The sequence below is a fragment of the Carassius auratus genome, chromosome 8 (genome assembly GCF_003368295.1).
Source record: "Carassius auratus strain Wakin chromosome 8, ASM336829v1, whole genome shotgun sequence".
NCBI classification, from domain to species: Eukaryota; Metazoa; Chordata; class Actinopteri; order Cypriniformes; family Cyprinidae; genus Carassius; species Carassius auratus.
Genome location: NC_039250.1, coordinates 11,906,947 through 11,924,578, shown reverse-complemented (window position 1 = coordinate 11,924,578; position 17,632 = coordinate 11,906,947). Strand labels below are relative to the sequence as shown.

The 17,632-nt window shown below is 37.0% G+C and overlaps 1 protein-coding gene across 3 annotated transcripts in view; it reads left to right on the top strand.

Annotated features, from left to right (window-relative positions):
* LOC113107286 (calcineurin-binding protein cabin-1-like) overlaps positions 1 to 17,632 on the top strand; it is a 56,094-nt gene that overhangs the window by 17,338 nt on the left and 21,124 nt on the right. For 2 of the 3 annotated variants that reach the window (XM_026269687.1, XM_026269688.1), the window contains 3 exons: positions 6,395 to 6,558; positions 6,826 to 6,922; positions 7,669 to 8,403. In XM_026269687.1, the coding sequence (XP_026125472.1) occupies positions 6,395 to 6,558; positions 6,826 to 6,922; positions 7,669 to 8,403 (996 nt within the window). Of the gene's footprint in view, positions 1 to 210; positions 1,151 to 6,394; positions 6,559 to 6,825; positions 6,923 to 7,668; positions 8,404 to 17,632 lie in introns of those variants that run through there. The other variant, XM_026269689.1, reaches the window with a different exon arrangement.

Below are 17,632 nucleotides of genomic sequence, written 5' to 3'. Positions count from 1 at the left end.
TCTCTTTTTGTCTCATCTCTTGTCTCTGTTCTGTTCTCAGCCTGACTCACCTCTTCTCTTCTCACCTTGTCTTTTAGTCAGTTTCTTTGGTTTCTGTTCTCATCTCTTGTCTTTTCCACTCATCTGTCTCTTTTTCTCTCTTATTCTCCCATCTCTTCTTTGTCTTCCTCTCTCTTTTACTCTCAAGCTGTCTCACCTCTTCTCTTTTCTCATTCTCTTGTCTACTCTGTTTTCTCTTTTTTGGCATGTCTCTTGTCTTCTCGTCTCTCTTCTCCTCAGTTCTGTTCTTCCCTCGTTTGTTCACTTTTATTGTTATTCCTTCTTTTCTTATCTTATCTCATCTCACCTCACTTTCTTCTCATCTCATCCCGTCTCTCCACTTCTTGTCTCACATCTGGTCTCCTCTGTTTTTTTTTTGTTCTTTTCTCTTCTCTGTTCTTTGCTGTCCTTTTTACTTTTGTTCTTGTTTCTCATGTTCTTGTCTTGCCTCCTCTCTTTTTCTCTTTCTTAGTCTCTTATAGCATCTTCTCTTCTCGTCTAATTTCATTCTTGTCTGTTGTGTTCTCGTCTCATCTTTTCTTGTCAATTACAATCCCTCACCTTGTCTCCTCGCATCTGTGTTTGTGTTCATATACACCCTTTTCCCTCCAACCCACACAAACAACATCCTGTTGCATGTTTTCTGTCTCCTGTCGCTCACCCCTCTCTCTCTCTCTCTCTCTCTCTGTATGTTTGTGTGGGTGTGCACTGCTGGGCTGAGAAACAGAGTCCGTCTCTGATTGGCTGGCTGGGTTCTGAAGGGGCCGTCTCTCGGTCTGTGTACAGAGAAGGAGCGAGAGCGCGGGGAGGGAGGGAGAGAGAGCACGAGAGAGCGCACTGGGGTCAGAGCAGAGAAAGAGAAGCGTGGGCGTTTTGTTTTGCGATGGCAGGGCTGGAAAGAGAGGAGAGCAAGCGCTCCTCTGTTTGAGGCACACTCCTTCATCCATCTCTCCTTTTCTCCTCCCTTCGCACGCGTGCAGCCCACTCCCTCGAGCCTGGACTTCAGCTCGCCTTCTCTCGCTGGACCGTAAAAAAAAAAAAAAAATCAAAACATCCCATTTACTCACACACTTCATACAGGCAGAGCGTGGGGTAGCTCTCCTCGGTGATGGTGAGTTTCTTCCTTCTGCTTTTCCTGTTTGGTTTCCTTTTCCTTCTGTTTTTGCTCCTGGAATAAAAGGTGGAGAGGAGAAGTGTCAGCTTGCTCGTATTTGAGATTGTTTCGTTCAGATTTGCTGTGAAGAGGCAGTTGAAGGTGGGAGAGCAGTGGGTGAGAGTTCAAGGAGTAGAGCCAGAGAGAGAAAGTGAGTGTTTGAGAGCATTGACTCTTGTCACGCGTGACGCAGATAATAGTTAGCTAGTGCTTTCTCCGGAGTCCTGCGTTTCGTCAATACGAGCGGCAGTAATAATGACCAGAAATGGAGTGATGAAGTGCACTGGATGAGTCAGAAAACTGGGAACCTCCTTCCTCCTGGTTCCCGCTTTCCTTCTGTGCTCCTCAGCTCTGGAGTGAAGATGCTTCTGTAGATACTGTAATTCTGGACACTTTTAAAGTAACGGGTGAGGTTGGGTGTCTAGTGGGAATCCCTGAGGGAAAATTCAGTGTCTTGTTTCTTATGCAAGAATTCACTTGTGTTCTTGTTTCGCTTAATTAGTCAAACGTGTTGAATCGGAGCTGCTTATCAGAAACATCTTGCAGCGTTCTTGAGATCTGCACATCTGGTTTGCGCTGCTCATATTGAAAGCTTTTGAGAGTGTTTTTCTTTTTTTGCACTGGTGAAGGAAGCCCTTCTTCACTAATGAAAACACTTTTTGCTGCTCGTGCACAGAGGACTGGCCTCACATGGCGAGGGAAGCCCTCTTCTGATGACCTCAATTCAATGATTTCACTGTCAGATTGTATCGATCGCATTAGGAGCAGCTGTAGGCCTGAAACAGACATGACAGCTTGCTCTTCTTCCGCTGCTCAGTCGACTTTAGTCTTTTTAAAGTAAATTTGTATTGTTTTTATGAGTAGTCATTTCAGTAATTTGTGTCATTGTGATTAATGTCATATTTTTTTTTGTTGAAGTCAAAGTTTCCTTCTCATAATAATTGAAATATGCTAATTGGAAGCAGACGATTGGCTGGTTTTGTTCTTGTTAGTCGTCGTCATCATCATCAGGAAGTTTTGTTTGCCATGAAAACATTGTTTCTGTTATCCCTCTCTCTTTTTCTATGACCAAAATCATATAAACATGGCTATTATGTATTTGTTCACATCTGGAGGTGTGGGGATTCCCAGAAAAAAAGAAATGGAGAATAAACGAGTGTATCAAATTCCAGAGCGCTTGGCCATACTTAACCTTTCAAAAGGGACCATTAGCTCCCATTATATCTCGTCTTGTTACTCTGTGATGCATGTTCTCACTGACACAAAAAGACACACTGATATCAAATGCTAGTGTAGTTAGCATAACAGCAAAGCCAAAATTGATGTCACGATAGTAGCATCATTTTTGCATTTAATCTAAAACTCATTTAGAAGCTTCAGTGGTATAAGTTTGTATTTAAAGACATTATATACACATTTAATACATGCACCTTTTAAAACACCAGTCAGAATAGTTGATTTGCCAGAAACATGTTTTGATTTGTAATCCCTTTTAATCTATAAAACAGCTGTAGTTATTTAGGTCAACAAACTTTGTTTTGAACATTAAAGTAAACACTGACTGGAAATGATGTAATAGTGTTATTCTTGTTATGAGGCGATCGCACATCTTGTAAACATGCTGATGAGAAGGACAGTTGCTGCAGTGCAGGAATGACTGAGCTCATGTGTGTAATCTGACCGTAAAGCCGTGTTACACAGCGGTTTGAGGGTCCTGTGCCAGAGACCCGTCTTAATATCATTCCATCCGCTGATCCGTCTGGGCACGCCTCTTCCCCATATCTGTCCATCAGGATACACTCCCTCCTTTCTCTTTCCTGTATCCATCCGTCTACGGAGTCCTGCTGGAGGGGCTTTGGGTAATCCCTGCAGTGAAAGGGCAAAACCCTTTCTCTCTCACACACACACACACTTTTTGTTTGGCTATTAGCCACCGATGCTGGCCTGTGAGAGTCTAGAGTTTATTATTCGGAGCTAAAGTTGGCTGATATGTTTAATATTAATGGTGTATTTTAAGCCACTTGTCAGGATGGTTTTAATTAGCATTTTATTTAGCCAATTTTATTAGACTTGTCTCAAAGTTCGGTGTGTGTGATGGTGTTGATAGTATTAATAAGTGTGAAACTCTCGTTTAGTTTTTTGATTCAAAACAGCGTTGCAGTTTGATTCAGTTTTGAATTCAAATTTAAGGATTTATTTTTTGCCAGACCTTCAAAAATATACAATGTCTACAATGTTTTAGTTAAAATATATGTACACTGAGAAAAAAAAGAAAACAATCTTCACTCTTATTCAGTTTTTACTGTAAAGATGAATATTGCTATTTGTTTGTATGATGGTAGATATAAATGAAAATGGTTAAATATTGTTTCTGGTGTTATTTTTAGTGAAGAAGGTTCTGGAAAACATGCCTCTATTATCTTTGACTATATTTATTTTGTAAGCGAATAAATTTAAAATAATATTATTAAATAAATAATCTAAAATGAACAAACTATTGTATTTTACTTCCTCGGTTAAACATTTTGAATCTAACTGGCAACAATGTTTGTCAAAATTGCTCTGATTAAAAAAAAAATTATAATAATAATTTAAAGGATGAAAAATATAGATGAATTTGTTTAGTTACACTGGTCTATTCAGATGTAGAAAATGTGACTGTTGTATAGGCAGAATTTCAGTGTATTAACAAAATCTGAAGTTTATTAATTACTTTTAATCCATTCTCCACCTACAGCCCCTTTACCATTGCTTCTTCTTCTCATGTGCCTTCTGGATCGGTTCTTTCACTCTGCTCTTAATTTGACGACTAGCAGCTGCAGATCATTCCACATGCAAATAAACATCCAGGTTTACGGAAACATCCAACCTTCTGATTAGCATTTCTTTCTTTTTCACATTCTCTCTTTTCACATTCCTGCATATTTTTCAGTTCTCGCTTACATCCACTTTCTCAGTTTCCACATGCTCCAGTGCCATCTACATTTTCTGGAATGTCCAAATGTCCGTACATGGGAGTCTGCCAGGCCAAACCGAAGCAGTGTCATTTTTTTTAGGGCATTTAGAAAGATTCAGACTGAAAGATTGGCGGCAGAGAACTGGGGTACACTGTTTCCTCATTGAAATCAAGACTGCGGAGACTTGCAGCTCTGCATGGCTATAGCTTTCTGTTTGAAAACAGACTATTTGCTCTAATTGATGTTTACTCCGAAGTTCTCTGCCTGCTGGAGACACACTCACACTGGTGAAGGATGAAGCTGTCGTGACCAGAGCACAGATGCAAATGCTTGCATTTCCAATGTATTGCAAGTGCGCATCGCATCGTTCATTCATAAATAATATATTGAGCCTACTTACCTTATTAATCCATGTTCCTGCTCTTATTATGAATGATCATCATGCACAGTAGTCCAAAGACAAGTTTTTAAATATATCTTTCTTCATAATGTACACTACTGATCAAAAGTTTGGAATAATTAAGTTTTTTAATGTTAGTAAAATATATTATACTCACTCACATGATCCTTCAAAAATCATTCTAATATATTGATTTGCTCGATTATTATCAATTATTGTTGCCACTTAATTATTAATAATTGTATCAATGTTGCAAATGTTTTTTTGCTGCTTCATTTTTATGTGTTGTTTTTCAGGATTCTTTATTAATAGAAAGTTCAAAAGAGCAGTTTTCGTTTGAAATAACATTATACATTTATTTACTGTCACTTTATTAATTGAATGTGTCCTTTCCAAATAAAAGTAGGATTTGTATTTATTTATTGGGCTATCACAATTTTCACAAAAATATTAAGCAGCAAAATTGTCAGCATTGATAATAATAAGAAACATTATTATTAATTGTGCACCAATAATAATGAATAATATTTGAGCAGCAAATCTGCTTTGCATCACAAGATAAATTACATTTTAAAGTATATTTAAATAGAAAACACTTATTCAAAGTTTTATTATTATTATTATATTTTTTTATTTAAATGGTATTTTAATAATATAGTAATAATATTTACAGTTTTAACTCTCTATCAAATAAAAGCATCCTTGGAGAGCAGAGAAAATTTATCACAAACAAATATTGTGTATAAAGAATGATTTTCTTGTTCATTTCTCCTTTCAAATCACCTGACTTTTTTTATTCTGAGATGTATCGCTCACTCTGCATATTTGAGTCAGAATCAGGCCCTGTCCAACATTTTTCTTGTTAAATATTTTGACTATAGAAGTAAAATGGGTTTCAAATGCCATTTCACACTGGCTTTAACGTGTTACTGTGATATAATGTCATATTTTCCGATAAGACTGCAAGATTCTCTTCAGACTGTTGCTCCACCTTGACAGCACGGTTGTTGATCTAAAAGAGAAAACGGGAAAAGGAAGACAGTTTTTGCTAATGTCTGCTATTGCACGCTTGCAGTCATCCTGAGAATGCACCGTTCTGTGCTACGAGTTCTTTCACAATGCAATGCCACGTGAAATCGAGCTCGCATAACTCCACGTGTCTGCATAGCGAATGTTCTCTTGACGTCTTCATTAGTTTGCCATTTCCGTTCATTGTCACCAGCTCTGTTTAGTCTGCTGTTTTCCAGCCAGATACACTTCACACACTAGACCAGCACGACTGGAGGGAAAGATGAACAGCTCGAGATGAAGCAGAGGGCTAGAGAGATGGATCGAGAGAGAGAGAGAGAGAGAGAGAGTGGGTTGAGGCAGATGTCTCATCAGTGGGCAGATTGTCTTCATGGCCGGAGACCAACGCATCAAAAGCCAACAGCAGATGGCCTTACAACAATAACATTTCTCCACTTCTCTCCATTTTGCCTTCTCTCTCATTTGTGCCTATGAGCGCTGCACTGTCTGAAGTCATCCACCTATTCTTTCCTTATGTTTTTACCTCTTGTGAATGGTAATGGACTTTCCTGGAGGTTTGTTTTCACAATTGGAGATGTTCGTGAAGCACTGAATTGTGTTTATAATTGGCCCTTATGTATATTTTGGACTGTGCTGTAAATAGCAGCTCAGCAGTGGCCTTGGCAACATCAGTTTTCCTGTGGAGATGCTGGCTTGTTTGGCAAACGAGACTGGAGCCAGATCTGACAGCCAGCGCCGGGTTTAAAGCTGTCCTGATGCCTCATGCAGACGAACTCCTCTTCTCTCTGCTAATGGCTCTCTCCTTCTCTTCCTCAGGGCATCTGGCGTATTCCAGTAGATGAGATCGATCGTCCTGGTAGTTTTGCATCTCATATGAACAGATCCGTCGTGCTCTTACTGGATGCTCTGTCTCAACTGAAAGATCACCACGCTTTACTTAAAATCTCCCTGATGCTTCAGAGAACCCCTGATCAGGGAAAGTAAGACAGTGCAAATATTTAATAAGTGCAAATTTGTAACAGAAAATGAGAAGAAGTAGCCTCTTGATATGTAGTGTTGCCAAATGCTTGTGAACAATTCAATTAACCTTGCATTTTTGTTATGTATAAATTTATAGCACTTCATACAGTTATCATAAATTGTTTTGTGGGTTTGTTTTCCTATTTTGTTATACTGTATATGAAGCATATGGCAGGAAGCATTTTAATGCAAGGATATATCATATTGTGTTATGTTGTGTGTTATAGGAAGTACTTTCGAGATGTGGACCGACAAGTATTGGCCAAGCGAGCATTTTTCTTCACTGTAAAAGTGCTGGAAGACAATCTGGATAAACTCACGGGGGTATGAAAGTCAAATACTTTTTTGTTTTGTGTGTATGTGTTTTTATAATATATATATATATAAAGATGTTGTTTTGTTTTCATTGTTGTTTTTCTTTTCCTTATTTTCCTTTTGTTTTATTTTTTCTTTTGTTTTGGTGTGTTTTTTGTTTATTTTTAGGTGTGTCTGTCAACTTTTTTGTGTTTTGCTTTGTTTTGGTTTTAGGTTTTATTTTTGTTTTACATTTTAGTTTTTTGTGTGTTTGTTTTTTTTTTTTTAAGATTATTATTTTAATTTTATTTTGTATGTGTGTTTTTTGTTTTGTTTTAAGAAATAGAAGCTGAACAGTGGCTTTGCTAGCATGTGTTTCCTATGGAGACTGTCATGTTTGGGAACTGATCTGACAGTCAAGGACGCGCTTATGCTAACACATCGCGTTTGTGCTAACACATTAGTTCATGCCATCCTGACTGCTCGAAGAACAGAGTGAGAGCTTCACTCAACTTAATGCCTGTGCTTCTTTCTTTACACTTTATACATCGAGTTAAACCAGATCTAGTAGTGCAAAAAAATTCTGTCCTCACTCCTAGTGTCACAGACTTTTCAAGTTTGCACTAATCATAATTTATTAGCATATGTTTTGCTTTCTGTCAGCAGAATCAGCCTTACTTACATGTGTTACTTTATATGCGTAACTTTAAATGTGGTTTCATTACATTTGTAGTTTGAAGATGCCTTTTTCATATCTTTATCATTCTCTTTCTCAGGTAAGTGATCCCCCTAAACCGTCTACTACCTCAATGGGTGAAATGACCACTGCGGATGTGTCCAACCGGCCCCCTGCTGTGGAGGACCACAGATGCTCCCACACCACCCAGCCTAAAGCAGGACTCCCCAACACCCATAAGTTTACAGGAAGTGAGACCGGACCTCCCAGGATGCCTCAGCAGTGTTCAGCCACTCTTCAGCTCTCCCTGGAGCCTTTAAATGAGGCGGCAGAGGCCGGGGTTCACCCCAGAAAAGGTACTTCAGCACTTGTAGAGCCTATGGAGCTTGGCCCTGGATCATGGCCGGGTGCCTCAAAATTCAGAGACCCTCAAACGCCTGTTGAAACTGGACCACAGGAGCAGGGGGTGGTTAAATCGGCAACAGAGGAGGCCGGTAAGGTCCCAGAGAGCAGTCGGGCGTCTGAGCTCTCGCTGGAGGATTTGAGCATTAGCTCAAAACAGCAGCAGCTACAGAATCAGATGAACGCAGATAAAGGAGCACTTAGTATGGTCCCAACACCAACATCCAGCATCCCCACACCTCTCGCCAGCACTCCTGAGCTGGGACTACAGCAGAGGCCCAGCAGGAAGAGGAAGCTGCTGGATGATGAAGAGTCGGGCAAGACGCTGCTTTTGGATGCGTACAGGGTGTGGCAGCAAGGTCAGAAGGGCATGACCTACGACCTGCAGCGCATCGAGAAGATCATGTCCGAGACCTACATGCTGATTAAACAGGTAAGAAAAGAGGCAAGTAGGGCCTGGGGGTGCGCAATATTGACAAAATGAAATCTTCGTTTTTCCTGAAATGTTATTGTTAATAATTAGACAAAATCGATAGACATTAAATTTTCATTAAGTGGTGATACTATCCATTTTATAAATAAAAAAATTGAAATGAAGAAATCAAAAATTCAGCTCTGCTGAAGTGGTGCAAAAGCAGCATCTGAAGCGCAGGGTTTACAGTTCTCCACCAACATGGCGGATTTCCAGTATGCAATGTTTGGCTGCGGAAAAAAATAATCCTGCATTTAAAAAAAAAACTTGTTCATATCACCTTTGAGTCCATGAGATCACCTACCAGTGGTATGAGAGGAGCAGCTTCCACTCTCAACTAAACTAACTTTACATTCGCGACAAAAAGCTGTGAGGCACAATGAACAAAGATGTCCATCTAGTGCTTATTTGCATAGAAATGTGAATTTATAAAGCAGCGGAGCTTTGTAAACAGCTCAGAGTAATTATGTAATCTCCATAAGAATCATAAACCCCTTTCACACTGCCAGTGATTACACGGAATATGTGCGTGCATTCACACACGGCCTGTAAAGGTCCCGTAAAGACACGTGACATCATGATGTTACGTGTAATGTACGAGTCGAAAACGCTAGGCACGTTAACTTTCACTGAAAGTTCCTGTTTGCACAGAAAGTGACCCGGCAATGTTCCGGCAAATCTTCCAGGTCCAGCGTGCAATGTGAAATGGGCTATATGTTTGGCAGAACAAATTTACCGGGATTTTTGAAAAGGTCCTGTTCACACATTATCTATCAAAGGTAATGTGTGAAATGGGCTAATCAACTTCTGTATATGCTATGAACGTTCATCTGGAAAAACTGTGTGCAATACCTCACTAGATTTTTTATGTAAATAATTTATAAACCTTTGCCAACACAGGAGAATACATCAACCTATGTCTAAATATGCCATGTACTGTACATCGTGACTTCATATAATCTTGCTGTTACACGTCACCAGGCCATTGGCTCCCTCTACAGCTATTTGTTTTAACACATAATATACTCAAGTTGGTTATGTTCATATTATGTATAAGCATTTTACATTATGTATTTTATGTTTTTTACCCCAAAATAGGAAAAAAATTATGACTAAACTTTAAGTCACAATATTAAATTAACTTCTCTATAATTATATAACTGGTATAAAATGTTATTTTTAAATTCTACTATTACATATGTATAAAATCAATATCACATTTACAGTTGCTCTGATATTCGGGAAAAACAGCACACTTGCTTGTGTGATTTTGTTTAACTATCATAAAGAAATGACACAAACATACATGGCTATTGAACACATTTCTAAAACAACAATTACAATATTATCAGACTATCGCAGTTCCCTTTTAAGGAATTGCTTCATTGTCAGTTCTCATTCAGACATGACGAGGCATGACAGTCGTGACAGAAGGTAAACATACAGTCACTGTGACGGGGAAATCCCACAACTTTTGTTGAACAAAACAGAGATCAAACACTGAGAAGATTTATGAGGGAAAGTCCGAAAAACCTTGTTGCTTTGTTGCTGTCAGTGAAACTCCTCGGGTAATATTTACTTAGTGTCAGACTCAAGGAAGATGACCTACAAAATAAAATGCATGTGGTGTTTGTACATGTGAAACCTTCCACTGCCACTGTCTGTGGTTACTAAAGTGTTCTGGGTAATTTTGTGTGTGTGTGTGTGTGTGTGTGTGTAGCCCACGGTCGACTCTATGATATTCTGGTCTCTAGATATGACTCGAATCCTCCTTGGGTGTAAATCTTCTGTAGCATAAATGGTGTGGGATGAATTACCTGCTGTTTAGTACAAGGATTTGAACAAAACTCCATAACCCTAAATGTGAGCGATATTAATATTAATGCTTGCCTTAGTAAAAACAGCTAGTAAAATAATTATTTTAGTCATGAAGCAGGCAGTAAAGTGGGATGCGTATTGTGAGTGGGATAGAGCTATACTATGTTATATTATACAGACATTAAGGCATCCCTGGGGAGAGCAAGCGAGAGCCAATTGAATACAAATGGAACTGTGGAAAATTACTGGTGTAGCTAATGATAGTGTAGCACACGAGCTCTATAACATTTGTCATCGTAGTGCTGCTGAGTCAAGTACGCTATTGTATAAGAATTCACCAAGAACCAGTGAGGTCTAAAAGAACCGGTTTCTGGCTTTTTGTTACACACTGAGCCTCGAATGCCCTTGAATACACAGTGAATATATCAAGTACTTTTAATTAGATTGTTGCAGCTCAAGATACTCGTAATCAGGCTAAAGTTTATTCTTATTGATTGCATTATTACCGTATTATTAGCACTATAGCAATAAATAAATGAGAGTTTATAGATTCTCCCTCATTCTTATTTTTAATTGTTTCAATTTTTCTTTAGTTACCTTTCAGAAAGTCTTTCAGTTTTCAGTTATTATAATAACATATGACCACTGGTTTTGCAAAAATCTTCTTCTTTTTTTTAATTTCAATTTCAAGTGTCTTCTTTCTCTTAATTTCCACATTGCATCAACTACTGAACACATTCATTTTATTTGAATTATCATTCAGTTGGTTTTTTAACTATAATATGACTTATTTTAAAATGATTTATTTTAATGTTATATTTTTATGATTTCGATTATCAGTTTCCTTTTTTTAAACCCACAAACCTGGTGCAATTTCTTCATGAACCCCAGTTTGGGAAACCTTTTTACAGTAAGAAGTTAATACTTCATGGATTGATTTGATCAAAAGTGACAGTTAAAACTTTTTATATACATATAATGAAATTATATGTATATTGTATTCTATACAATTTTTATATACATATCAAGAATCAGATACTTTCATGTGACAGTTTTTTTTTGTAGCATTGTAAATGTTTTTGTTGCACGAAAGTAGCAAACTATTATTAATTTAACCTTTGGAATAAATATTGTATGAAAATATTATAAAAGTAAATATATTTTATATTACATTATGTTTTCATGTATAACATGGCAATATACAACAAGACCCTATGAACCACATAACCGTGCGCTGAAAAATCTTCTGTGCCTCCTAGTGAAGTTCATAGTCTTTTTAAGCAGAGGAGATAGGTTACTGTTTTGAATAACAAAGACCGAGTTATTATGTCTCATTATGCCTTTTCCCCCAATGCCATCATCAAATGTAGAGCTCTGTATTTAATTATGTCAAGGTAAAAAACAAACTTGCAAAGTTGCCATTAAAGTCTCTTATTGGGATAGAAGGTTAATGGCTCTAGCTGGCAGTACGCACACACACACACACACACACACTCACAACACTCATCTAGTCCATTATCAGCCTCTACCTCTCTAACAGTGTATCACCTCTCGGTTCCCATGCCTGTGTAATTGCATCTGCTCTCTGAGTGTGTGTGTGTGTGTGTGTGTTTGTCTCTGTACCTGAGTCTAATTGTAGTGCTTGTCTCTGCATGTTTATGAATGTTTTTGTGTGCGTTCGTGTCCTGCGGTTAGTTTGTTATGAAGCACCGTCTAATTCACCCGGTGAAGAGCAAATCTCTGATTGAGATGACAGTGGAAAGAAGAGAGATTTTAATGTGGCCCCTGGACACTGACTCACTGCTCAAATTGGCCTGTCTTTACCTCGCTGATTGAGGAAAGATTGTACGTGAAGAATTTACCAATCCACTTTATTTGGGGCCTACATGCATAATGCATTATGAAGATGCATTGGATTGGATTGGATTAGTTTTTTTCATGAACTTGTTGCAGTGCATTCTTGAATTAAGCGTGGCGTCTTAGTAGGCAGCATAATTAAATTGCCTACATTTGGAGCAGGTTTCACATTGGCAGTGTTTTGAGGGCCTATGATGAAGTGCTGAGTCCATAGGCCACAGTAGGTTTTGTGATAAAGCAGTTTTGGTCAGTCTTTTAATAATTGTAACCACAGTTATAAATGCACAGGAAATACAAACATTGAACTCGGTCCAACTTGGCAGTGATTAAAAAGGAAATGAGATTCTCACACTTTATTCACGCAGTCATGTGGACAGATGTTTTTATCACTGGCTTTCAACAGTCATTAGATTTTATGAATGTGTTACGCTTATTAGTGCTATTTCACTTATTTAGCTTCAGTGATGATTCAGTTCTACAACACAAAACTGCAAATGACTTTGCTTTTGTGAAACATTCTGTCTTGATTTAATTTATTCATAAAAATGGCACAATTACATAGTACATACTATTAGAATAAACTATTTTTTCCCCCCAGGTTTATTAAAAAAGAGACTGCATTTGACATATTAGTGAATTGACCTCTTGACCTCAGAGGCAAAAATATGTTGCACACAAATTTTTATTTCATAATATTATGTACATTTATCTTGACAATGGCAATCTCTGCAAAAATATGACCCGCAAACTAATATGTTTGGTCACAAATGCATCCATTTTAGGCTCAGTCGGGAGCCCTGTGATCTTCTCTTTCTCTCTGTCTCTCTCTGTCTCCATCTTTCTGTCTGTCTGTCTGTCTGTCTGTCTATCTGTCTATTTTTTCACTATTGTGGATTTTTTCTTTTTCTGCTGGAGAAAATGGGAATGCAAAAATGTGTATTTGTTATAGTTTCCGTTCACCGCTGTAAGTTTACCAAACTGGTAACTTCAGCTTTCGAGAGCCGTACCGAGTTCATGTCATGTGATCATGAGCTGTAAAGGTTTTCCAATACTAAATCCACATCACAAACATCCATTTAAGCTCCAGGAAGTCCTGGATTAAGCATCTACAGACCCTGAGATTAGACCCGCTCTGCCACTGCTTTCTCTGGTAATGCAATCATCATAAAGCCGTTGTATGGGCTTATTCTGTGCCGATCATATAGAAAGAACCGGGCTGCATCCTGAGCTGCATTCTCTGCACTGTGTAGTATGCAATCACAGTGCATAGGTGTATAGAAACACCATGTCCAACATAATCTAAAGAAATAAGCATCCATTTATGCTTTTTGGACTAATTATTCCCATAAACCCCTAGTGGTGAAGAAAAGGAAAGGTGGGTGATTGTTCGTTTTTGACCTATTCGGTTGTAGAAAGCTTGTAAATGAATGAATATAGCTAAATGCTCATGCTTATGTAAGTCTAGGTGCTGTCACATTAGCGGTTGCTCTGTCATTTTCTTTCTTTCTCTCTTTCTTTTAATTTATTGGAATGGTATTAAAATATAATTTAATTTAATTTAAAACAACATGATTTAAAAAAAATTAACCGTTCTGAAAAATAGTCAAACTTGTCACACTCCCGGCAGTGACAATGTAAAATAATGAGAACCAGATTTCAGCTAGTGGAAACATTTGGTACTGCACCCAAACAAATCTTTTTTTTTTGCCATATGAACCTCAAATTTCCAACACAACTTGTCTAGGTTTTTGCTTTTGACATGTTTTGGCAAATATATATTTGCTACAATGTTTTATAATAGTATTTTTGTGATTTTTTCATAATAAACATAAGCCTCCATAACTTTTTTTTTTTGTAAGTTCTACTTTTTAGACATTTTTCACTTCAGCAATAATCTGCTAAGGGTCTTCTTTAAAAAGAGACCACTTAACCTAAATCTGTGCTCCAAAGCATTGAAAGTTTAAGAGTTTAAGTTAAAGTCAATTCTCAAAAAGCTGTCAGTCACCTTTACCGTAAATTATAGCGCTTTATAAAATACTGTGTCAAAGCAGCTTTAAATCATAATTGGAAAAAAGTTTGCATACTTCACACACGTTTCATAAAATTAAAAATCTTCTCAACCTGTTTTTTTATTGTTATTTTTAAGAATAGTTAAAATTGTACTTATACTGTCATTTTTATTTATTTTAAAGCATAAAATGAATGGCGAATGAGTACATGTCTGGTCTTTTGATTGGTACCTTTGTTTATACAGTTACACTGAACGCGTCAGGCTAGCTGTTGTTTTTAACTGCTCAAACTGTGAGATCTGTATGTTGTGTGTGTGTGGTGCTGAGAGTGTTGCCTCGTGCATCTGAGCACTGTGTGGTGTTGAGGTTGTCGTGCAGTGTTTTGACTCATACGTCTGAATTCTCACACCACACCAACCGGAGGAACAAGTCCTAACAGTTAACTCACACACATGCACACCAGGAAAAAAAAAAAAAAAACGGCGCCCTTGAACTTTAAACACTGAATACAGATTAAGTTTAGGACAACTTAAGGTGGATCAGCATTAGCAAGTATGTTAAATGCATCCACAGTATTGCTTTAGTAGAGTCTCCTGATACTTTATTGAAAGGAATTTGGTTGTCGGTTATGTATTAGTGAACGTTAGTGAAGACATTGTTGACTTTCTCTTTCCCAAACGCTATTGAAAAAGAGAGCACCATACTTTTATCTATCCGACATAAAACTGACACCAGGGATGCCAGATTTCAGCCGGCTCCTCTGGTTGCCATGACCTCAAGCACAACAGGAGAGTTCTATTTAGGTCATTTTGTTCTATAGTTCTATGTGTGTCAAATTTATGAGTATCTAAAAAAATCAATAAGATCTTCAGAACTCGTCTAATCAGTCATATTTTAAAGGGCTTGTTCACCTCGTCATCATTTATGCAGTCATGTTCTGAATTTGTATGACTCAGTGGAAGACAAAATAAGAAATTCTAGAAGAAAAAAAAAATCAATAAATAATTTCTGGCTGCCGTTTTCTGTGAGAATGACTAGGTCTGGGTCCAGAATGGTAAAAAAAAAACACTAAAAGTAGTACATGTGATTTCTATAGCATTCTGATGGTTGCCCTTACGAAAGGAAAATATATTTACCAATATATTTCTTAAAATATATATTTTTTTATTTTCTATTATTTTATACATTTTAATACATTTAATAATATCTTGATGATACATATATTATATAATATATGGAAAAATATACAAATGATTGCCACTTTCAATATATTGCAATATATTGGAAAAAATAAATATATATAAGAATATATGTCTAATATATTACATGATATTTTCCTATATACTGCAATATATTTTTGTTTCATAAGGGTGGTTTTGTTTATGCTGCTTTAAACTAGCATATTTTATTTGTTTGTGTAAGTTCTTGATGTTTTGTACAGACAGAAGTTAGTTTGGTTTGTTCATTTTCAGGACTCCATAAGGCCATCTGCTCATTTTGGCATATCATAGCGCTGGTAGCGATTCTTTGTTCCTGCTGCATCCTCTCGGGACCTTTGCCTGTGTTTGTGAATGTGTGTGCACGCTGCTTTTTATTCCATATTTGTAGATGATCTGATTATGGTCCTTCATTAGCGTGGGCCTCTTCTTCCAGAAATCATCATCAACTGATTTCTGAGAGCTTTTCTGGCAGCTTACTTGGCTTTCACGCTGGCACTGGCTAGTGAGTGAGAGGACGGTTTCTGGGGGTGGTTTTCTGGAGTGGACTTCATGTTTGCCTACAAAATTTAATCAGATGTTCATTAACACCCTTTGTAAAGTCAAGCTCTTTTTTAGTGCTTTAGGTACCAAGTATTAGTATTAGATAGTTTTAACAGGGTAAAAGAACAGTTAAGTTGTTGTTCACCTAAAAACAGGAGCTATGCAGTTTAGTCATGGTCATGTCGCTACAAACATGTATAATTTATATTCTTCTGTGAAACACAAAATACAGTTCTTTTGCAAGCTAACTGATGCTTTCAAGTAATTGATAGGGCCCTTTGATTTCCATGATGCAGAAAACGCAGAATCCAGTCTTAAAAATGGAATGTATTGTATTATGTGGAATGTCATGGAATTTGCCAAATTTTGGAATGAACAAAGCATACTTAAATAAAAATGTGTTACGGACTAATGTCTGTGAATATAATGCTGCAAAAATATTGTTTAAATATAAATCCTGCATGTTCTGCATCTTTTTGACTGAATGATGGTGCAGACGCACGGTTTCATTTACTACAAACTTACTGCGCGTGATGCACACAATGTTTTCAGCCTGTGTCGCCTAAATATGAGGACATGAACATAATCTGTAGAATTTTATTAGCATTTTTTTTTTTTTTTTTGAGTAAAACTATCATCATATCATAAATACAGAAATGTAAAGGTCTTCACAGTAACATGTCAAAACAAAAGTTAACGAAGTTAACTTTAAGGAACTGTGACCGAAATACTTTAATGATACTACTACTACTACTAAAAAGTATTATTAAAGCCTTATTTTTTAAGGTATATTTACCAGGAAAAAATATTTAGTAAGATTTGTTTACCAGAAACATGTAAATGCAAAAAAAGGTATTTCTGAAAAAAGTTTTTTTAAAACAATATCAATTAATTAGATATGCTTTTTATCACTACAGTTTAATTAAACTATTAAAATGGAATTCAGACAATAAATGGAAAAAAGAATTTGATTGAAAAAAATAATAATTGGGTGCACAGTAGTACTGGACCAATATCGAAATCGTCCGATAATGGCTTTAAATGTAAATATCGGCATTGGCCAGGTATGAAAAATTCTGCCGATATGTTTTGCCGATATGAAGAATAAATTAACTCACATGTGCTGGGTGTGTTTGCAGATAATAACTTCAGCATTTGGGCTCATTCTTGAAGCAAAGTTTTGCCTGAATGATGATTATATTCACTGCTTTGGGTCATTTAAACTGAGAAAGCATGTGCAGAATGACACAATCCATAATCGGTTTGTGATAGAGTAAACAGTAGCCTACTTTTTGGCCTACTTTTAATACAATTAAAGCAAAATAAACAAATAAAGGCCCAATATAGTTCAAACAAAGTTAGTTTTCGTTCTTTGTTTGGGGGCAAAAAAGTGGTTCGAAAAGGCTCAGAGACGGGATACTGTTAACAAACTTTCCAATACCTCGCTCTGCTGGAGGCAGGGTGGAGATTAATGTAAACATGTCGCAAATATAGTGTCTATACCCTAAACAAAACAACGATGAAATGAATAAGCGTAGGCAATCTAGGTGTGAGACGGGCACAATGGTCAAGAGTATTATAGACAAAAGAATAATGATTAGCAGCAGTTTAGAGTCAAGTATCATGTTTGCATCACAAAAGAACAATTCCATAATCAGTTCTTTATGGGAAGTGTGAGTGGCTCATAATCTGAAAACTTTAGCATGATGTGGAAAAATTTTTTGGAGTCTGTTAGTACTGGTGTGG